Below are 23,835 nucleotides of genomic sequence, written 5' to 3'. Positions count from 1 at the left end.
CCAGAATTTGGGAAATTTCCAAAGTTAGGACCATTTTGTTCCAATTTTTTTTTCTCTGCTTTTAACCTCACAGTTAAAGTCTTCCCCACTAGAGCCCAATCCGAATGGATCCAAGCAACAACCATTCCCAGACAGCTCAAGTATATACTCTGCTAGATTCATAATATCTAGGCCCTGTTAAGCTTGGAAAGAGATTTCTATTGGATTTCATCTTAGAATAGTATTATAAGCTGCTTCATCTACTGGCAAACAGGCATTTCAACCTTTTTGCAACTAAGAACAGACCCTCAAACACCATTTCTGAAACTCAGCTGCTTGGTAGGAAACAACCAAGTTTTCTGGGATCTTTAAAGGGAATTTGGCCAGGAAACAAATCAGAATTGAGCTGAGACTAACCAGGGTAAAGGTTGCTTATATCTGCAGATTACCCCTCTCTGCTTTTCTAATTCACTCACCATGCCTTATCTTTCCATTAATCTTTAATAAACCTTTTAGTTAATTCCCCAAACACATGCAATCTACATGACAGCAGGATACAGTGCAAAAGCAGTCCATGGATATGAGGAAATAGGCAGCAGAGGAATCAAATGAGGGAAAACTTTCAGGATTAAAACTACCCAAACTGCAGGTCAGTGCAAAATGATGAACAACTGGGAGAAAGCAGCAGTAAAGGGGAAAGCAGACAGGAGGGACGAGCTGTTAAGGGTATTAGTATTTATCTGACCATTGGATTCATTTTCTCAATGGGGCCTTCCTGTCTTTTCAACTCTGGATCCACTTTGACAAAAACAGGCAATCTGATTTCAAACTTGGGAGCCTCTGAAATGTGGAAACCCCTCTCTATGCTGACAACAAGGATATAGCTAGATTAAAAGGTAAATGCAATTTAACCCACCCCAGCAGAAACTGTAATCAAATTATATTGCCTCTAAATATGATAAGTTTGGGACTGGGGCCCCCAGGGAAAGAGAAGGTGTCTTGCAAACACAAACACAAAGAAACATGTTAAAGGAGACTGCCAAATCAATGCATGAATTATGATTTCTACCCTCCTTCTCTCCCCCCCAGGGTGCTTGATAAGCTGCTGATTGCTTCTAAAATATCTACTACCAATGTTAGGAACTGATTAAGCAGCTTACAAAGCACTGGGGGCTAAGAGACAGGCCCACCAGGGAGACTGCAGCTCTGGAGTTAAGTAGCTTGCTTTTTCATGGCTTGATTATTAAAGATGAGATAGCAGAACATGCTGAAAAGACGTTGAAACAGTTTTAGACCTCAGGCAACTGGCCTTTTTATTTTATATATAGAATAATTTCTACCCTGTGACTTCACCAGCCAACAAAACCCATGTTTCCTGTTGTTCTGTGGTCTCCAGCTCTGAGGGGCATCTGAGCTACCTCAACTTAATGTGTCAACTGAACATCCAGAACTGACTATGCTACCCATATCCTGCAAAAAAGGCAGCACTAGAAAAGGGACACATAGGTGGAAGAAGCTTAAAACGCTGTTTTACACGCCACTGCCAACAGTATTAGTGTGAACACAGAGGTGCCCAGGTCAGCTAGCACATCTCATCTCATTTCTTCTTCCACTGTGCATCTGCAGCACATTCACCTTCAATTCCCTATCCTCTCTTTTCAGCTCTTTTTTCCAAATTCTTGTTTTTTAATCTGTTACATAATAAAATTCTGCTGTTCAGGTAAATGTACTGCAAGGTGCTTGCTTAGTTGAATCAGTATCAATGCAAAGACAAATTCTGCTGGCACATTACCTCTTCCATGGTCACATCTATCATAGTAACACTGCACAGCTCAGCTTTGTGTAGCAGGCTTGCTGACATTTTGGGGGGCAGGGGTTAGGTTTTTCCCCCCTCTCTTGTGGCAGTGTTCAGCAGACTTTGTAAATAATCATATTGTACTAAGGACTTCACAAACTTTAAAATTTCTGAATAACTACTCTTTCAAGCAAAGAAATAAATATTACTTGTCACCTGTAGGCTGAGACTTTATTGAGAATTTATCGAGCAGATGAAAAATTTTCACAGCAAAGTTCTCTGTGCAAACTACAATTTTCTTTCACAGTCTCCTTCCATCCCCATTTGAACACTGATGCTCTAGGCTTTCTCTCTCTCATCCCTAACCGATGCCCCTGCTAACCCATTTTTATACTAAACTACAAACCACAGAGCCAATTTGGAAGTACAGCTATTTATGCTCTGAGTAGCTAGAAGGGAAATGTACAATTAGGACTGAAGATGAGACAAGGCTTCATGTGTAACAGGTAGAATTAACTGAAGACACTTACCTGCTGAAGGTCTGCCAGAGAATAAAGATGGATTTGCTGAAGAAGATACTCTCTGGGAAAGATCCTGAAAAGAGAAAAATGGAAGTGTGTTACACCTTTTTGACAGGGAAACTCCAAAGTTTCCTCTCCCCACCAAGTAACAGAGGAACAGTGATAGAGAGAGAGAAACTGGAATTATATCACTCTCTAAGCATCAGCTGTTTTTACAGCTTTCTGCATGGGCCCAACGGTCCCACAATAGGAATGAATTCTGTGTCAGTGTCATTTTCCAATTGTCAGGTCATATACTGAGACATTAACAGCTGTTGAAAGCTCTTCCTGACCACAGATTATGTTTCTTTGAACAATTAATGTAGTAATAAGAACAAATAACTCAAACTACACATTAGAAGTATTTCTTGTGGTTTTTAGTACAAGATTCCTGGTCTGCTACAAAGCTGTAACACTTAGATTCAGATGTGATTTACAGTTTTGTAACTGAAATAACTATATTGAGAAAAAGGTCATGCAGATACTGTTCTTCCAACACAGAGCAATATCAATTCCCCTTTGCATACAGAAATGTATGTATTGGTATAGACTCTATAATGACTTACTTAAGAAAGCAGTATTTACCTTACATAAGCCAAGGTTTCAGGCAAGACCATTGCTTATGTACTGACAGACCTGATAAGTAAAGCTAAATTACAGGACACTGAACAGAGAAGAGATGCCCTAATTAGAGCAACTGGCAGTAAAATGCAAAACTGGGTTAATATAACATCACAGAAAAAAAAAAGGACATTGGAAAGTTAAGTGGATATTAGCTAAAAAAGTTTAAGAAAACCTATGTATTTGCTATAAAGATGTCAGGAATAGAAAAAGTACATCTATCTTTGTGTGCACACACAGAGAAACAACAATCCGGCTGGCTTTATTTTCCATCCACACAGAACAAATACACCACCCCACTCAGGTATCCTGGGAAGTGGAGAGTCACATTACTCTAGCAAAAAAAGAAACCAAGTATCTTAAGAAGTGAAATTATTTCCCACTACATGTTCTTTTTCAGAGTAGAAATTGTATATTCAGTTCCTATATCTCAATCACATAGTTTTAAGGCAGTACAGAAACAAGGCTCTTTATATTATTAAATGCATGAACAAAGGTCTGGCAAAGACTGGTTTGTAATGGTATGGTAGAGCTGAATGGCAGTGAACAGAAAGACCACTGCAAACATTCAAAAACAACCCAAAGATAGCAAAAGGCCAGTATGAACTTACATGATCTTGATACGAGACTGTAGAGAAAGCACACAGTAGCTCAAACGAGATTTTAGGAGCTGCAACAACATAACCAGCTAAATCACAGATCTATAGAACAAGACTACCAAATGCAATCTTGCCACAGAATACTGAATCTAAGAAATAATGAAAATACCTCCTGGTACTCCATTAGTTGTCTTAAAGAACAACCTTATATTGATAGTTTTCAAAGCTGTATGTACTGAAGGGACTAGGACTTCTCACTGCTGCTAAGGTGGACAGTACAAAGTCTCATAATTGCTTTTGTACTTTTGAAAAAAAATTAAGATTTATTGGGGTGGGAGGAGAAGAATTGTGCAAGCAAGGCACTGACAACTGCACGACACCCATCTTATAGCACTCTTCTGGAGCTGGACTGTGCCATTGCTCCTTAGTCACCAAGCATATCCACCCTACCCACCCAATGCTCAGCTGCAATCTCACTAGGACACTGCCATTCTCCCGTTTCAGCTCTGTAGGCTATACTATTGCTCCTTTTAGAGGGGTCTGTGTTTCAGTGGCTCTGCTGCATCACACTTTCATAATACATTTGGCACAATGTCAAAGACCACTGAAAAACAGTCAGAATCCAGACATCAGACAACATATGACAGTGGAATTGCTCATTTGCACATAGCAGACTCATTAAAAGCTAAGGAGTCAACTCTGAACAGTATTTTGAAGCATTAGTATTTTTTCAGCTCAGATAGAATTGCTTTCATTAAAATTTACCCATCATTCTCCCCTGATCACACAGGCAGGCACTAAACAGCTTTGTCAAGAATTGTATCATTTGCTGATGCCCTTACAGCACTGCTAAGGAAAACAATCAGCTAATGAAAGATTTCCTTTTTCAGGAAATAGCCTGAATAGTCCATAATGCAAAAACTGTCAACAGCTAGTATTGATGACTAACATCACATTCCCCTGCCTTCAAGGATGGCCTTTTATTTCCCTATTTCCTGCAAGTTCTAACTCCTAGTAAAAAGTGTGCAGATGAAAAGCAAACTCGTGATCAACCAAATTCCTTTGTTAGGCGAGTCTCAGCCAGCACAGGCCTCGGTAACAAATCTTATCCCTGTACCTGTCCCCTTCTTTAAAACATGCTAATTTGCAGCAATACCTCTGCAGAGCTGGTACCCAGTACACCTCCTCCCTTCCAAATCTATTTTCAGGAAAAAAAAAAAATAGGCATTGCCCTCCCAGTTTTACGCAATCACATATATATACACACATATACTCGGCACTCAAGTGAGGGGAGTGATTATTTCCATTGCTGTAGAAACTGAGGCATAAAAAACCACTCGGTAAGTAAGGCTGGTCCAGCTTCAGATTTGCAGTCCTGCTATTGACTTGAAAAACTGAAATTGGCTCTCTGTGGTAGGCCACAGAGAAACAGCCAAGCAGCCAAAGCTCACAAATGTAACAGCATTTACAAATGTCAGGAACCAACCGGACCAGTCCTTGCATGATTCCCAACAACTGCAGAAGTGCAAAACACTCCTTCAATGCTTGCCCACACCGCCAAAGGTGGAAACCATACATCTCTGGCTCTGAAACCCTGAAATTGCCTAAAAGGAGGCAGCTCAGCCCCCACTCACATAAATGAAGTGCTTTCACTACACCTGCGGTGAACTGAGCAACTGCTTCAAAAACAGGTCTTGCTGTGTTGCATGTCTGCAATTAAGAAAATTTCTGTTAGTCCCATTTGGAAAGAAAACCCAAAGCACAACAGCTACCTGAATGTAACTGGTGAAGCACCTCCCAAAAACGCGTCTGTTCATTGCCAGTTTTTGTCAGCCTCTAGTGGGTGGGGAACAAGAGTATAACAGGCATCAAAATACTAAACTCAAACACATTTAAAAAAAAAACCTCTTCACAAAATGCAAGCAAATCAGCTGGGGCAGGAAATCCATACAGAGCAAGTACTCCAGCAAGCAAGAAAATGTCCGATGGCCAGTTTCCAACAGTTTGCTTGCCTGCACAGGTTCTCTGAGCCTAATGAGGTCATGGCTTATGTAAAGTTATTTTCTGTAGGAGGCACACAGGACTAATTCAGAGCTTCTTGCTTCCCAACATGGACACTTCCTCTCACATAACTAGTAGGAAAGTAGTGTCTATGCCATCTCTGTCCCTCTGTCATCTGCAACTGAAATTGTTCAAAGGAAACCAAAGTCAGTAGAGAACAGCAGGCGAGGTGGGGCTCACACCAATACCACACCATGGCATTAGCATCCAGACAAAGTATTACAAGGCATCAAGATCAACCTAAAATCACACTCATGTCCAAAAAATCTCACAGAGATCCAGAGCAGGCTAAGATAACTACACTTAGGAACACTTCACTAGAAAATATGTATTTAGTTTCTGCATGAGGTTGCACCAGGAGCTTTGAGCATGCCTGGATTAATACAAGGCCTTCATCAAAAAAGAGCAAAACATCAGCTTGAATTTTACTTTTCTCTTAATATAATAGTCCTTTATAAACACCAAATGGGAAATCTCTGATTAATCATTTTAAAGCAAAATAAAAGATGTCACTTTTGTAAATCTTTTGATTGATGTGCTACAACTAACTAGATTTTTTTAAGTTGGTCAATTAAAAGCATTTAATAAACAGTGGCCTTTCAGTCAAATCTTAACACAGAAAAGAAACTGGAGTGAACTAGACAGAGGTCAAACACAAGATGTTAAGACTCATCACAATAAAAACTCAAACCTCTGCAGCTTCAGAATGTGACCTGTGACCCTTGAGAGGCAAATATTATCAAGTGCATGTCCCACTAAAAGCACCTCCTAAGCTTTCACAGTTTGGAAACTGCCAGACCAGTTTCACCATTGATGAGTCACAGGACTGCTGTGCTGTAAAACCTGGCTACCAGTCAGGGTTTAGCCTGCAATGAAGAAACCACGTTCAATGCTAACCAGCCTCTAGCTTTGCCACTTACTGTGAACAATGAAATCCAAAGTCATATTGGTTAAAGGTCTCTAAATTGCTCTATTATTATGTCCTAGATATAAACACAATCAACGCAAGCAGAAAAGAAACACACCATCCAAGACTTTTGATCCAAATAAAAGAAAGAAGTGAGCATTCTCAGTTTTTCCTTATTGTTTTCTGCTTGATACTTTGTAATCTGAATAAAATCAGGCAAGAAGAAATTTCATCTGTTCCTTCTTGGATGATCTTATCAGGTAAGTATTTGCACAAACAAAGGTTATCTTTTAGTGTCCTCCTGCAAACAGAACCACTGATAAGACTTTGCTTTTTGCATTTGGATAAAGTGTGTAATCATGGCGCTTTGTTAGCACTAAGTAATTGCTCTGCATTTAAAGCCTGTTTATCACCAGAGTAGGTAATTTTTCTTCAATGGGTTAAACACCCTGACAGCTCTGCTAAAGCTACAGCCAATTAATCTGCCTATGCCTGACACTACAACCAAAGTACAAACGTGATAAGCAGGGGGAACTCTTCTTTTTACAGTGCAATCAGAAGAAATCAAGTTAGCTGGCAGGTAGGCACAACCAAGTCTCCTTTACACCAAAAAGCCTCCTAAAACCTAGTATGTGAGGGGGGAGGGGAGAGGAAGCTGGCACCACGATTTCATGTGCTAGCCAGGAGTGTCTCGTCTGACCAGGCTGAGAAGTGTATGACTGAGCTGTGACTCACAGGGGACGCAGATGCCCCAGTCCAGCACAGCGCTGCATTCAGCCTCCTCTCCACCCCTCCGCAGGAAGCTGCTACACCCACAGCTGGCACAGCACCAGGGTACCAAGTCCACTTCCTCCTCCAGCACAGTTCATACCCTGGCACTGCAACTTACACCTTTGGAGCTACTGCACCACACTGCAAACTAAAGCAGCTGAAGGCCAGCACATGCTGATTATCGCTGTTCCCGTGGTTATTTGGCCCTGAACAAGGGGCAAGAGCCCTCTTTGGTCCTGTCCCTGCAGCCATGAACCAGCACCAGCTGCAGCCACGTGTGGAGCAGACGGGCAGGGCCTGCGTGCACTCTGATCTCACTGAGCAGCTCCAATTTTTCAGAGTTACTATTGGGTTCTAAAAGTACAGAGGGCTACCAGTGAACTGCTAGTTATCCCAAATATACGTGGCAAGGTAAATAACATCTCTTGCTGGATTTTCTCTTGCAATTCACTTGATATGGACATTGTCAATTTAAGGTAGAGAACAGCATGAGAGGTGAGGGGGAAAGGTAGGATTTTTTTCCAGTGTTGCTTATTCTCTTAGTTTTGTTCAGGCTTTTGATTTTATATTTCCTTGGAAATCTTAGCTCCTGGAAGTCTGCTGGGAGAGAAGAACCCAAACTTTCCAGCCAACAAAAGTTATTCAGAAAAGTAGGGCCTTGGGAAACGTAGTGATTTTTAAAGTCAAAAGGTAAAAATAAATTAACGAATTTAAACCAAACCAAAACACTACATATTCATTTAATTCTTGTGGGATTATACCCAATTAATTTTTTTTCTAATTCTATGGTTTTATGCAAAAAAGCATTTGTCAATCATTTCACATTTGTGAGCTACGAACACGTCTGGTTATGTTCTGGGAACAGTCACTCCCACATATCTTCAGCCCACACTAAGTGCTAGATTTATTACCTAGCGTGTCCAGGTAAGGTATTATTTCATGTTGTTATGAAATTCCCCACGAGCATCCCTATGTTAAAACAGTTACTCTTATCATCCATCAGCAATCCTGAACCAGTTTATAAACTTCCTACTAAAATGCAGTACACCAGCTCTCTCTTCTGTGGTTCCTTGAGCAAGGTCACAGTAACATTGTGAAAGACAAGAATTACTACAGATCTAACTCATTAATCAAGTACCACTGCTACTAAAAGTAGAATGAGAACTAGAGACACAGTTTCATTTTGAAATCAAAATAGTTTAGAACCCCCAATTAACTTGAAATTAAGAACAAGAATAAGGAAATGGTCTTTGCTTTTGTCAGGTACTCTTGAACCCTTGCACTTCGCTGCTGAAGTTCTGATATAAAAACACAGGGATAAAAATGGCACAAGTCATATTTAACATGGTGTCCACATCTAACAGGAACTTGTTTTTAAATCATTATGTTTTCTTTAAAGCAAACTGGTCTGAAAAGGTGAATGAAAACTACCACTGTGAAAGAGATGTAATATGACTCATCTCTTGGACAAGGAGATGAGTGTGTAACCCCTAGACCGGAAAACGCTAACGTGAACTGAAAGACCCACCTGTCCTCTGGAAGATTTATCGTGGAAAGTTCTGGCATGTTCCTCAGCTGGATGCTTACCATGGTAGAACACTAGCTTGTGCTTTTGACCTTCTCTCGACATGAACAGACAGCAGCACTGCCTCCACCCTGGCTGCTCTGGCACACGTCTCATTGCTTCAGCTGTTTGTTAGCTCTAGTTGAAATGAAAGCTTAAGTCCCACCTTAACACCATCCCCTCAGTTTTAGCCAAACACTTCTTAAGATGCTAATTTGCAAAGATCCTGCATGCAAGGTTACTTCTTCCAAAGGAGAGAAAAGCTGAAGCTAAGAGGTGGAGATAGTCTGTTTGTATGAGCTCCATCAACAGGCAATTTTATTGCAGCTAGTGCAATGACTACAGGCATGCAGGATCTAAATAAAACAAATTGTTTGTGCGCGCTTCATTTACTTTCTCACATTTCCTCACTCTGGGTTGGCGTTTGTTCTTAACACTGGTTCCTCTCAGGATATGTAGATATTCTCTTTGAATGAATTTCTGTCTCAACCTCTTTCCAAACACCCATGCAACAAATTTTCTTCTTCTGTTGGTCTTGACATTATCTCAGAGCCCTGGAACCACACCCTCCTGTTTCTTCCGTGCTCAAACTTCCTTTCTGCAGTTTACTGCTTTCAGAATCTGTATCTTTGTTCTCCAGCTTTTGAATTTTTCACTCCCCAAATGGCCCAACCATTGCAAAGAAAATAGAGAGAACCATCTGGAGATGACTTAATGACCTCCTGTTGTCCTCGGTTTGAAAGATGACATAGCCCCAGCTTCACATACATGAGGTATTTGGAGGTATAGTGATTGCATAAGATTAATCAGGATTCCCGCGATGTGTTTAGACAGGTTCCCCAATTGCCACACAAATATTTTTGAAGTAATTTACTCCTGTGTCAGAAGTGATATGTCTAAGGCCTCACTGTAGGAAGTGACAGGACTCTATTGTTCAGCATAACTGAATTTGGGCTTGTTTCACCTTGTGCTGACAGACCAGTGGGCTCAGCCAGGACCACATGTCTGCAGCACTGGAGGTGAACCTTTCACCTCCTGCTGCCATACAGGGAGACCAAACTAGAGCCTGCTAAGTGATGTATCCAGCACTGGAGTTTTGCTAGGGTAAAACTAATGTATTGCTGTTCTGGAGCTGATAGAAAAATGGTATGAGACAGAGATGAGTAACAAGAGGGAAATTTTTCCATATAGTTTCTCACCACCATTCAGATTTACTTACAGAACAAGGGCACTGCAACAAGCACTAACGCATAAGGGAATGTGCTGCAAAACATTTACCTTGTGTCACTGCCATCTGTCTAAAGTATCTGGGCTAGCAGCACCTGAACTGGAAGTTTAGATGTACAGCTGAGAGAGCACAGAGCCCAGAGGGCTCCCCAGATGAAGCTCCAAGGTTGACCTGGGTTACCCCACCCTACAGTAGATATGCAGGCACCTGAAGACTACCCAAAAAATCATACACAGTTCCTTCACCTTCAGAATCTTCAATCATGACAAGAACAAAGCACACCCAGAACAGAACTTGCATCATTCAGCACGGTGTCATAGAATACCCTCATTATTTAATGGACTCAGAGATTCTCACTGTTTGCTTCTCAGCCATCAATTTTATTGACTCCATCTTGGTTTCTCTGTGCCATTCATTCACCATCTGCAGGCAATGGAGGGATCTGTACAGCTCCACTTGTACTAATCCTGTGTTGGCCGTAGGTTTCAGTCCTGTATGCCTCTGCCTGAACAGCATCCACAAGAGCAAGGCAACCAAAACAAGCAAGAACTTGTTCAGTAAAGAGATTTGAGGCAAATGATGTGTTGCAATACTGAGGTGACAGTTACAGCAAACTAGGCATAACAACATCCCTTGTAAAACAGGGAGCTCAGCAACAGGCTGGGAGTCTCATCTGGCTAATATCAGAGGAACACTGCTGATACATGCCAGTGGAGGGCCTTATTTGACCTCCCAGCCGAGTCCACGTTCCTTATTTTTTTCCGCCCTACAAATATAAAAGCTTAGAATCCAGTGGAGCAATAGGTGAGAATAAATCACTATAACTGACAAAGACCATTTTTATTGTGAGCCTTCTAGCTACTTTAAGGATTTCTTCTGTCTTCTCCCTTCTTCCTTCCTTTTTTTCTTCCTTTCTTTCTACTTAGTCACTTGCTTCTTCAAAGTTCACAATGCAATTGCAGTCCTGAGTTCCCTGCTAGATGCCAAGTCTCAAAGTTCTCAAAGTACCTATCTAGGCACACCGAACGTTATAAATAACATTTCCACATTTAAGCTAACTGGATCCTGAGCTAACCTGGTTTATAGCCATCTGGAATTCTTCAGAAAAAGTGACTATAAGCACTGTAAACAGTTTTGTCTTCACAGAGGACACCAAGAGTTTCCAGCTTCACTGCCATCTTCATTTTGCGATCTGGGTTGAAGAGCAAGGTATAGATTTAAAGTAGATGATAATGCAAATAGTATTAATAAAAGAAACCTCGGAGTGATCTGCTTTTCCCTAAAAAGGCAGGCTCTATCAGTGTTCCAGAGGCAGCAAGGTGCCAATACAATTAATCAGTCTGTTTTTAGTTCTCTGTAGACAGCAATATTAACAGTTTGTTTCAGTCTGTTTATATGGGTCTGACAGGTCTTCAAGATGCTGTGTTCACTCTCTCATAATTAATGGTTATTCACATACTGAGGTGAAGACCAAGCAGAAAAAGAATGTTTTTAGAGCAGGACAGATAACTGGATTCTCTCTCCCAGTCTTTCATTTTTAATTAGGAAACAGTACTAAATTTAGGAATGCCATCTCACCATATTGTTTGAACTCCTCCCTTTCTTGCAACTCATCTCTGTGATGAGCCAAAGGAAAATTTAAATCACATATTTTCTTTATAGAGCACAGCTGAAAAGTAAACAAAGTTATTACATTGATAGTGAACGTCTGCACACCGGGATACTAGATGAAGGCAAAGCCCTCGGGAGCATTTTGAGCAAGGAATAAGCCCTTATGGGAAAAGAACTTTTCCTTCTTCTCATCTCTGCAAACTTCTTAGGGGACATCTGAGGGAATAACTGAGCATCAAAGTCACCTCAACAGAGACTTCACAAACCAAGAAGCAGGTGTGTACTGTACATTCCTTCAGTGGCTTTTACACTTGTAGCAAGTCCTGCCGAACTGGAGATGCCTCCCTAGTACAAAACCAAACCCTTCTTGGGCTGGGGTCCTTCTCTCCACCACACAGCTTTAACTGGAGACAGTGTGAAGAAATTCTTAGATAAGAAAAGGGAGCATTTGGAGCATTGTTTCCCAGTTACTCCTTCTGCCATTCTGGGTGTTTCATTTTGACACAGGGACATTTCCTCTCTCCTTTCTGCTCCAAGAAAAGAACATGCTCACATTCCTGTGCTAATTTTTGTTCATTCTCTGTTCTATTTCCTCAGCACTTGTCATCTCTCCATTTTGGAGGCAGATTTTGGGTTGCTCCTCCTTTGTCCTGGTTTCTTCATTAACTCTTAATTTCCTGAGATTCCTGCCTTATTTAAACCTCCTCCTCCTGGCTTTCCCTTCTTTTTCCTCTAGTCAGTTGATTGCTATGGTTAGGCCTCCTTTGAACTCTCTTCTTTTACTGTCTCACCCAAGTCCATTCAGTTCCTTGCTTCCTTCTATTTTAATAAGAGAATTCGTTTCTTCAATATTAATCAGAAAGCATCATTTCCTTTCTGCTATTTTTTCTGAACAACCTTCAAAAATCTTATTTTCCTTTTAGTTTTACCGAAGAGGATGGCATAGAAAAACAGCTCTGCAAGAAAACACCATCCTCTAGAATAAAGAAGCAACCATCCCAATTTTTAAAATGCTGTAAGCTGCCCTAGCAAATAATAAGATTTGAGCAGTAACACACAAACACATATTGACAACTCACAGTGCATCTGACGCAAGAACTCAGCAATGTTCTCCAAGGATACCTTGTTGTATCCTTCTCCTGCTTGTTCTAGATGGCTCACCAAAGCAGTGACATAGGTTATGTACCAAACAGCAGACCAGCTCTGGCTGAGCAAGAGACCAGCATAAATCATATGTTGGCTCACGTGCCAGGGGACTACATCTGGCCTTTGCCTCTGGCTGAGGTCATATCACAGAGGAGGGCAGAAGTGCTGGAGAGGTGGTTGATTCTGCCCCTCTCATGCTTTGCCACACTGTGAGGTATTTCAAAGGTCCCAGCAGTGGTAATCTCACTGTGATGCCATGGCAGGGGGTATGAGGTAGCACATCTGACTGAAAATACACACAGCCAGAAAGCCTGAGGAGGAGTAAAAGATGCTCACCACAATGTGTGACCCCCAGGGCTTACAGCTGTCAAGAACAACTTCAGATGTTCAGACTCGATAAAATAATTTTCTTTGGCAGAAGATAACCCAGCTGCCCAGGGAAGTCAGCTACAAGCACATCATCTTTCTAAATGGGTAATGCCTTCAGAACCAGAGTGTGAGGAAAAACAAAACAGGCAGTAGGAGAAGCAACACACAGCAGGGAAGCTCCATCCTTGTGCTGTAGGTTGGCTGTGGTTCTTACCTTCTCCGCAGATCTTCAGCCACTGCTGCTCTGCAGCTGAACAAGTAGGCTCGCAGAGATTTTAGCTGCTGTCTCAGGCGGACAACAGTTGCCAGAGGTTCAACATGCTTGTACAACATGGGATTTTCCTGCTGGATATCAATTAATGGCTCCTCATAAACATATTCCAGGAACTCTTTGGCTTGCTTTGATACCTAAAAAATAAAGCAGTTTAGTTAGACTTTTCTCCCAACTCTTTTTAAGCAGATCTCCTCCTCTGTGATTCTATGCATCTGAAAACTTAACTCTGTTACCAATTACAAATGGAGACAGAGTTGAGAGAGATCCAACTCTCTCTGCTTATAGCCAAGTCAAACTTCATCAAGCCCTTCAAAACTGCATGGCTACTTACTTACCCAAAGTACAATGATATCTGCAATCACATATGCTTTTGCTGCAGAGTAACATAGCTTACTAGATTTTTTTAAGTCTAAAATCTGAATAACCAGTTTCTTTCTGTTTGTTCACTGCTTTCTTTTTGGCAAAAAGCAAGTTGTTGTGCTTTTTAAAATACAGATAGATAAAATCAAATCTTATTGGTATTACTCCTAAAGTTCCATCTGCAAGAAGTTTTTCATTATAGTGCCCTGTTTTATCTCCACCTGCAAAAAGCTACTGTAATCTTGATAAATGAATGGGATTCTTGTTCCATTAGAAAAGATACTCCTGTTCCTTAAGTGAAAAGGCCAAATTCCCTCTCATTCCTGATTTCTTCATTTTATCACAGCTGGAAAAGAGAAGATGGGATTACATGAAATGAGCTGCAAATCACCTGAAACTGTGCTACAGAAATACTATTGGTTCCACGATTCAATTAGTCCTCCTGGATCTCTAAGTCAATGTTTACACTGAGACAAGGGAGGGATGAGTTAGGCTAACAAAAGTAGAAAGGGCACACACACACCACAGCCTCTTGAGATTTAGGAAGTTATTTCCCTTCTGGTGCTGTAGGTAAGAACAATACACATCCTTATAAATAGCACCACTTCCAAAACCAGCACGAGTAACTAGCTACTGACAGGGTAAGCTAGCCTCAGATGTAGCCTTTTCACAATATATAATAAAAATCTAAGAGATAATGCCAAGGCCGGCCTTCCCACCAATAACTACACAGATAACAAGATGCGCAATTTTAAATACAGGAGACCGTAACTCCACAGGTTTCCTAGACCCTGAAGCTGTATTAAATATCCCACCTATTTATATTAAACACCACACTATTTTATTTTTTTTTTAATATCAGGCATGTATAAGGAACTATGCCATCTGAGTGGAATCAGAGGTAACATAGCAACACAAGCACCTCAGATTTTTGTACAACAAAATTCTATGAACTCCAAACTTATCAAGTTTTTTAACACTAGCAATGTTGATATTTCATTATGCTTACTGAAGTGCATTAGAAAACTGCAGTTAAACAACCTGCTTTTACAATCATTAACCATCTGACTGCAATATCTCAGCAATCCCCTGACAACTTCCATATCTACAGTAATTATTAGTCCTCTTCCACCAATTAGCAAATTAAGGCATGTATTCCATGGCTCCCTAGGAGGTGTGTGAATGCTTGGCACAGTGACCAGCTCTTCCCACCAGGAGGACCAGGTGCTCAGTGCTGTCTTTCTATCTCCTTGCTTTAAGCCTCTGTTGAAGGGATGGGCTCCTCATCCACCTGCCCTACTGTCTTGGGAACTGGAGGGTGGTTCATGTCCAAATACTACACTCACACCTGTGCACACCTGCACCCTGTGTTGAGCATCTCTCCTGAGGCATTAAGAGCACAGAGACAAAGAGATGCCACAGTTGAGGTCCGCTGAGTGACTCTGCCATAGGTGTGCACTATGGTGACCAAGTATTACTGTGCAGCACTGGTGCTGCATGGTCTGAATGCAGCCTTTGAGGAGAGAGGAGCAAAGCACACCTTTCCCTCTCCTTGCCAATAAAATGCACCCATGGAGTGCTGATTGTAGGAAAAGTAGCTTTGCCCAGCATCACTGGCTGACAGATAGGTGTCAGTCCACTCTGCATGGCTGACACGGGCACACACATCTTTTAAAACATTAACTAACATTGCCAAACAGCAATGTTACAAGAGGTTGAAACACAGTCTTAAAATGGGAAGGGTCAGGCAGTCACAGTAATTCAATATTTTAGTATACATCCTAGCATACCCACAGTCCCCCATCTTTACCTGGGCAGTAAAACAATCCTTTTAAATCAGTGAGGACAAGTGAGAAGATGCAAAGTGCAACAGGGTTTTATCTTTAAATGTCATACAAGGATGGATGCTAACATTTCCAGACCTTTCCTTTCTAGAGCCTGCAAACTTATAGTTCAAAATTCAATTTACCAGAAGTCAGCTTCTCTTGAAACCTTCTGGCATAGGGAATTCATTTCCTACTGTGTGCCTGTCTGGCATTTTGTGCAGGGTGAAAGCCACCTGAACCAAATGGCAATACTTAGTGGGCTTTGTGTGCAAACAGGGAAAACACTTGGCCTAAGCAAAAGGCAGAAAGGGTGTTCACAAGACTGCCTCTTTTCTTTTCCCTTCACACAAACACATGAAAAACACAAATATGAAAACAGTAGGAGACACAGGCAAAAACGTGAACCTGGGGACTGAGCTGCTGCTTTGCTTCTGACAGAAGAAATATGTCTAAATGCCAAGTCCTTTCAAAGAGCTTCTACTGCAGCCAAGAGGATTTCTCTTTTCCTACCCATGTGCTATTAGATGTTAAGTACATTTTTGTTTTTCAAGACCCTGGGTATGGGAAGAGACAGCTCTAGAGATGTTTATTGCTCCTGTTTTTCATGACCTGTTGTGATAAAAGCAGACAAGAACCTCTCAATTTCCAAACTTACTTAATTGATGTAAGAGTTTATTCTATAGCTGCTGCTCAAATGTTGAGTTCATGAAACATAAAAAGAGAAATATGCCCAGTTACACTATAAAAGCTCATGACTTACAGTACCTTTTGGTGCTTGCTTTGCCAGAAACAGATAGGACAGACCCCAGAAACTGTGGAGGTGAGGAATAGGTGGCTGTGGAAAGGAGCGCAGGTTTGCAAACCCTTCATTCAATTTTATTTCCAATTTGGTGGATTGACAGACACATTTCAGACTGTGTAAAACAAAGAAGCTTTTGAATCCTGAAGCCCTCTTACAGTTCTGACCATCAAATGTGGTATGTGCTTATTTCCTGCAGGACCTCTTTGGGGTGTGCAGCCAGAAGCAGCCAGGAGCGCAGCCAGGAGCATGTGCCCCTCTGCAGAATCTCCACTTTCAGGCAGTGCTGTGCTACCTTACAAGGGTTTATCTTCATTTTGGGATGCTGCTGCACAGCTTTGCGTGGACACACTGGCCAGTTATGGGAGGGGAAATGCTGACAAATTAAGTGATTTTCCTTTAAAAGTAAGCCAAAAGAAAATTACTACCAAGACTATCTCAAGGAAGTGAGACAACATATCTGTCTTTGCTCAATCATAGAATCATTTGAGTTGGAAGGGACCTTAAAGATCTTCTAATTCCAACCCCCCTGCCATAGGGAAGGGACACCTTCCACCAGAACAGGGTACTCAGAGCTCCATCCAACCTGGCCTTGAACTCTTCCATTGATGGGAGAGTCCACAGCCCCTCTGAGCAATCTGTTCAAGTGCCTCATCACCGTTACAGCAAAGAATTTTTTCCTAGTACCTCATCTAATCCTACCCTTCTTCAGGTTAAGGCCATTCTCCCTTGTCCTATCACTCCTTGCCCTTGTGAAAAGTCCCTCTCCAGAACTTTTGTAGCCCCCTTTAGGTACTGGAAGGTGCTGTAAGGTCTCCCTGGAGCCTTCTTTCCTCCAGGCTGAACAACCCCAACCCTCTTGACCTGTCTTCACAGGAGAGGTGCTCCAGCATTCTGAGCATCATTGTGGCCTCCTTTAGCCTCACTCCAACAGGTCCACATCTTTCTTCTGTTGGGGACCAGCTCTGAAGGTGGACAACAGGGACCAGTTGCTGTCCAGCTCTGGAGCTGGACACAGTATTTCAGGTGGGGTCTTACAAGACCCAGACCTTCTCCCCAGGGCTAGGTCTCAATCCATTCTCTGCCCAGCTTGTACTTGTGCTTGGGATTGCACATTTGATCAACACACTACAAAGGAAGCACGCAGTTTCATTACAACTGTTAAGTGCAGAAGCCAGCATTAAGTTGACTTTTAGACTTTGCAAAATAAATAAACAAACACAAAACCTTATCTCTAACTGGAGAAAGGAGATGGCAATGTGAAAATGTATTCAAATATATATATACTTTATCTAAGAAAAGCAATGCTTAGTTCCCAGGGAGATATAGCATGGACAGAAATAAAAGCACACTTATGCAGAACTGAAGAGAAAAGGGAAGCCCCCAAGAAAATGACTTGTGATTTTAATGCTATACATGTATGGGATGGAGTAGAGGAGATCCAACCAGTGATCTCAGTTCAGTTGTCACATTGCCACTGTGGTAGATAATGTCCTCTTCACCTTCCTTCCCTGCCTTAATTCCTGCTCTAATAGTTGGGGATGATGTGTTTTCCTACCTGAGGGGTTGTGTTCCTTTCTTAAATACACCTCTCTCAGGACTTTGGCACAAAGACTGGTAAAGCAGCTGCACAGAATTTGCTTGTGTTTCCAAGCCACCTCATACATGTTCTGTCTACAAAAACTGGAAAATGAAATTTCTCACTATTACAGTGAGATGACAGTAGATGAGGTTTTCAATGAATGCTTAAGCTTTAAAGTCCTGTTTCTTTTTCTGCCTCAGCTGCCAATACCACAGGAAACAGACTAGAGCATAGTTTTTATGCTGCAGGTTTAGAAAAAAACCCAGTTAGTTTTCTTGGCAGTATTACTGACAGCTTGATATGAGATCTTTGCCTTACCATCCATTAGCCCCATATCAGGTCTACCTATACTACCATGTGCTAGCAAGTTTAGTCCTTGCTAAAAGCATCCAGAGAAAGAACTTTTAAATATTGTCTCCTTTTTGTCTCCACGCATTGCAGCTTTGCAACTTTGAAGAATCTTACATTTCACAGCGCAAGACTATCATTTTCCTGATGGCAGGCTCTGGCCACCTTTTAATAATCTCCCCATCTGACAAATTTTCTTCAAGAGACCTGCTTTTCCTCTAATAGGGCATTTACTGGTTATTTTTTCCTTTTCAAATAGCACATAATAATAATATTCGCAGACACAAAACATCAAACAACCTCTCCTAACAGTGGCTGCTAGGTCTGAAGCTCTAACATGGTCTGGATTCCTTATGAGTTTGTTATTCTTCCAGCATATACTGCCTGAGATGGCAAAACAACACTGTTACTGTGTTTGCTGGTATAATGCTTTGAGGCATGTAATCAGTGCCCCTATCTAGCAACCAAGCACCACGGCAGCAGCAAATAGCAGATTACAAAACTTTTAGAAAAGCTCTTGTGTGGCAAGTGAACAACCGTAGAATTTTCTCATTATGTTACTTTCTGTCTGGTTCAATCAAGTGCTACAGCAATGTCCTTCTAGTGTCCTGAAAATGTTCATGCCAAGAGACAGGACAGACTGGGCCTCACAAATACTGCATTTGGTAAGCCAGTTTCCTATGGGCATTTCCACAATTTAGCATCCATCACTAAGCAGTGCCAATCCTTAGTCCCCGGTGGTCATGAAACAGGTACTCCTCGAGGGCCCAATAACTGCAAGGATAGGGGCTAAAAGAGAGTTTGGTGTGTGCTACCTCTCCCTGTCTCTTGAACAGCCAGATAAGCAATGATGAAAAAGATGCCACCAAGAAGGAGCATGGCTGCTGCTGTGAAGGAACACCTTAGGCCTGGCCAAGGAAACTGTCATGAAAACATGTCTTGAGTGTGGCTCATTTTGACAAGAGGGACAAAGATGACAGTATTAGCAGTCAATGCCTGCAACCTTTGAGCTGTTGTGTTTCTATCAGCAATTCAGTTCACTTGCTAGCAATCCAACCTGGAGGAAGATTACCTTGTATTTGGAAGTGTCCCAGTTATGAACCAGCCGTGCAGGGATAAGGAAGCTGTCATCCACATGGCAGCTGCTGCAATAGTACCATCCACTGTAGCCACACACCTTGGCTTTCCCATTGGACAAACCTATGGAGCGCTGACAGCCTAGAGAAAAGAGAGGGGGGAAAAGTCTGGGTTTGTACGTCAAGCCAGAGATACACATTCAGGATGGAGTCAGAAAAGTATTCCTCCATCTGAGGCCCTTTTAATATTTTATTTATTTTACCTGAGAGACATTTCTCATTCCATAAAAAATAGAAATAAATATCAGTATTCTTGGACTAGTGCTGAAAAAGCACACAATAACTTGGGCATCTGTGACAAAGAGTTCAGACAGCAGTCAAAAGATACTTAGCACTTCTCAAGAAACAAAGGCAGAAGACTTGCTTGTGAGACACTGAGCATTTAAAAGCCATGGCCATCTGAAAACCATGGCCTGAAGCTTAGACAGGCCACATTCTACAGCAGCTCTCTTCCAGAGAGCTCCCATTTGCCCCACAACAGAATGGGCCAACATTACCCACCTGCAGGAGTGCAAGCCAGCTCCCGCTGACATCCAGAAGGGGTGCTGACTTGGCAGGTAAGACTCAGCAACAGAATTAGCCCAGCCAAGGCAAACCACAGTCAGATCATGAATAATAACTGAGCAGCAGTCACACTGAGAATGAGTAGTTCTTGACTAGCAGTAGTGACACAGCTCAATTTCCAGCAGGGTTTTTTTCCTTACGATTGCATCACTCTGTGTCTTACAAGGTCTGAGGTCTGCCTAATACTTTTTTCACAGCTAGATCCCCTGCCTCTTCCCATGCCTTCTTGTGTGGAGTCTCTGGGGTAAAACAACGTATTCAAAAGCTGCTGCTTTACTTGGAAAGAACTAATGCAAAGTTCTCCTTCACCTGATCACCTGTTTTCACAAAACACATAAAAACTCAATGTACTTGACACTTCTTTCTTCCAATAGTGACTAAAATAAGCCAAAAGGTTAATATAATATTAGAGTGGATGGCTGAAGACAGACAGCACAGTCACATTAAACAATCTGCTCAGGAAGTGAGGCTAAAAATGTTTGGGTAAGCCACATCAAGATGTCTGCGGTTGTTAACAACACCTCTAGACACAGCACACATGATGGTATTTCTGCTTTTCTTTCAAATGCCAGTGTCCCCATATGACATTTATAGTTTCAGCCACAACACCAGAGCTCCACTCTGGCATGTGCTGTATGCTCAGATGGTCTCTGCTGCAGCTGGTTAGAAATGCTGAGTAGCAGAATCCTTGTACATCACTTTTGCAGTAAAAGCATTGGTTAAACAGAGATTTTCAAGCAGAAGTCAAATGACTGATTGCTTTTGCCAATATAAGTAATTTCATTTAGAGTAATTATGTGACTTCTCCAGCTGAAGGCATCTTTTCCCCCCAGTAGAAGTTACACTGATTTGAGGAAAGACTGCAGGTCAGCTACTCTAGGCATAAATTGAGCTCCTCCTCCCCCACATCAACTGATGTCATCATGACCCCCTCTGCTCTAAAAATCATTAAAAAACCTAACCAACACAGTTAGCTCACTTCTTCCTCTTCCACACTCCAGAGCCACTTGGCCACTGATTCTCTGCAATACACACCACCAAGTGAATCAGTATGGGATATGTCCTGTTTCCATCTCTCTCTTCCCCCGCCCTTTTTTTTTTTTTTTTTTTTTTAAGAAAGGACATGCAGTTTCTTACAAAAAGCAAATATATAAACAGGTCAGTTGATAAAAAAAATAATTATGTTCATGTTTCCTCCTTTACCCTTCATAAGACAAAGCATAAGTATTAACACATATCTCTAGTATAACTTAATATACATAATGCAAAAATGCAATCTCACCTAATAATCAAACAGAAACCCCAAATATTATGACAGTAAACTATTATAATTGTAGAAATAACTTTGTATGGTAAATATTAACAGTGTTTTTTGCAAACCAATACATTTGAGGCAGAAAAAAATCAGGCATCCTTTTTATGAGGGTAAAATAAATTCAAGTAATTCAGTAGCATGTTACCAAAAAAATTACCTATGACTGTGGCTTGGGATCAGAACTTGGAAACCAAAAACTTCATCTTTCCCTCACGGCAAAGCATGCATTCTCCTATCTTTTCTCTCATGTTCTTTTCTTAATAAAAGCAGTTTTCTCAGTGGTCACTTGAGGGTATCCACGGAGCAGTGCTGCTCCCCTATGCTGTTATGGATGGAATCAGCTGGCACACCTGGTAGTAAGCCCCATATTAGTGCTATGTAGTGCATACAGATTTTTTTTCCCCCCCATCTTTTTACATGCATTCATACAGAAAGGTGAAGGTTTAGAGCAATTGATGAGACACGAAATACCAGTCCTGTCTGTCTGACATGACATTCACCTGACTAGCAGCCCTGTAAGATGCTTGCAGAAGGTACTCACACTGTTTCTAGGGAGCCCATGATTTTTATAGCACAACAGAGGTAGATCTTTCCCCTCGGTAACAGAAATAGAGAAGTATGCCCACTCCTCTCCTCATGGAGGAAGATGAAGAAATCTAAGAAGGAGGGCATTTCCCTTTCCCAAACCAAATGGGAACAAGACCTCAGAAAGCATGTTTGTGCTAGCCATACCTCAGCACAGCACGTTCTTCTGTGCCAGCCTTGCTAAAAGAAGTGGAAGGTCTGTACCATTCTCCTTACTAGCTGCCTCTGAATTTCCTGTCATTGAAAAACACTGAAGCATCTGTCTGTACACAGCTCCAACTTGAGCCTTCATTACATACAGCCATTAACTCTCCTTGGATGAAACAGACACTACCAAATGTCATAGATTTTCTAGCTCAGTGTGTTTGGACCAGTTGACAAAGTACTAGTGGTAAAGCTGTGTCTGAATGCAAACAGTCTCTCAACTCTATGTCATTGAAACCTTACAAACATTCCCTACTAGCCAAAACTTACTTGTCTGGGGATGAGGATGGGACAGGACACACTGATTTCACCTAACTAGCACCGTACATCCCCTACCACTCCACTGGCTGCTACTTTGTCGTAATGCCCTAACTCCTCTCTGTTAGCTTATTCTTGCCTTCAGTCTAAAGTCCAATTAGAACTGCCAAAATTTTAAATTAAAACATTTGCAGTTGAGAACTCACCACTTTAAGGCCTAATTTCTTGCAGCCTCCTAGAGCCAGAAACTCATTCCAGTCCATGGAGAGAGTTTTCTCCAGAGAGGAGTGACAAAGCACAGAAATGCTGGGGGCTTCCCTCTTCTTCCCTATGTCAAGCCCATAAGAACTGAAGTTCTCTGGGGTGAGGAGAGTCTCAGCAAGCAATCTTGGATGCCCTTCATCTTCAGGAAGGGTGGTTCTATGAAGAGGAGGAAGTGGAAGAAATTCCTACCCAAGCAGGATGCATTGCTTCCTCCCTTGTTACAACCCTTTCCTGAGCCCATATTTGTTTCCTTGTTCCTCTTTAGACCTAGTATTTTTCATTCCTCTTCATATCCTCAAGAAAACGTGTTCTGCAAAGCTACATACCAGTTGTGTAGTTGGCATTTGTTAGATGATAATGTGGCGCTGGCATCCACCTTACATTTTCCCCTACTTTACAAGCTTTGCTGTTTGAAAATCACCATCTTTTCCATTCCTCTCTGTTGTGATTCATAATGATGGCTATTTCTACAACCCTTTCAAATCAAGTTATCAAAGCACTGATTTTCTTTGATGTTATGCAGTTCAAAGTGATGTAGTGTGACAAACATATTTCTGTGGCATAGACCACTTATGCTACTTTGTTTTTTAAGATGGAAAAAAATAGATCAAGAATGAGAGAGAAAGAAGAGGAAGAAGGAATAGCCATTGGCTTAATGGCCTTGGAAATCCTGCACCTGGGCATTCAGGTACATAAACTTGCCATGATGTTTATAAGAAGCAAAGCTAGGACTGATTCCTGGCTTTAAAGTCTGGAGCACCCTCTCCAGCAGGACAATCAGATGTAGCCGACCACCTCAGAGATTGATTAACACAATTCAAAAAATAGCTTAGGGTTTGGGAAGGGACCATGTTTTGCAGAGAAAACACTTATTTGCCTGTATAACTAGAGAAAGCACCTTCCACGGGATGGGAGAAAAAAGCAGCACAACTTTCACCAAAACCTCTCTCACCTATTCCTAATGCTCACACAGAATATTATCTATGTAACATCTGTACAAAGGTCTGGCAAACCCAGAGCCTAACGAAAAGAGAATACCACAGTATTTGCTAGCACCTAAAATCATCCTCCCTAAAGAATGTTACAGAGCAAGCTACAGAGGGAAGAAG

The 23,835-nt window shown here is 41.6% G+C and overlaps 1 protein-coding gene across 2 annotated transcripts in view; it reads right to left on the bottom strand.

Annotated features, from left to right (window-relative positions):
- Positions 1 to 23,835, bottom strand: part of PLEKHM3 (pleckstrin homology domain containing M3) — a 78,771-nt gene that overhangs the window by 28,708 nt on the left and 26,228 nt on the right. For both annotated transcript variants that reach the window (XM_082285176.1, XM_082285177.1), the window contains 3 exons: positions 19,473 to 19,618; positions 13,426 to 13,619; positions 2,305 to 2,368 (listed from right to left, as the gene is read on the bottom strand). In XM_082285176.1, the coding sequence (XP_082141302.1) occupies positions 2,305 to 2,368; positions 13,426 to 13,619; positions 19,473 to 19,618 (404 nt within the window). The remainder of the gene's footprint in view (positions 1 to 2,304; positions 2,369 to 13,425; positions 13,620 to 19,472; positions 19,619 to 23,835) is intronic.

This window comes from Coloeus monedula (assembly GCF_965178545.1).
Source record: "Coloeus monedula genome assembly, chromosome: 7".
NCBI classification, from domain to species: Eukaryota; Metazoa; Chordata; class Aves; order Passeriformes; family Corvidae; genus Coloeus; species Coloeus monedula.
Note: the sequence above shows the minus strand (reverse complement) of the source record. Positions and strands in the feature narration are given on the sequence as shown.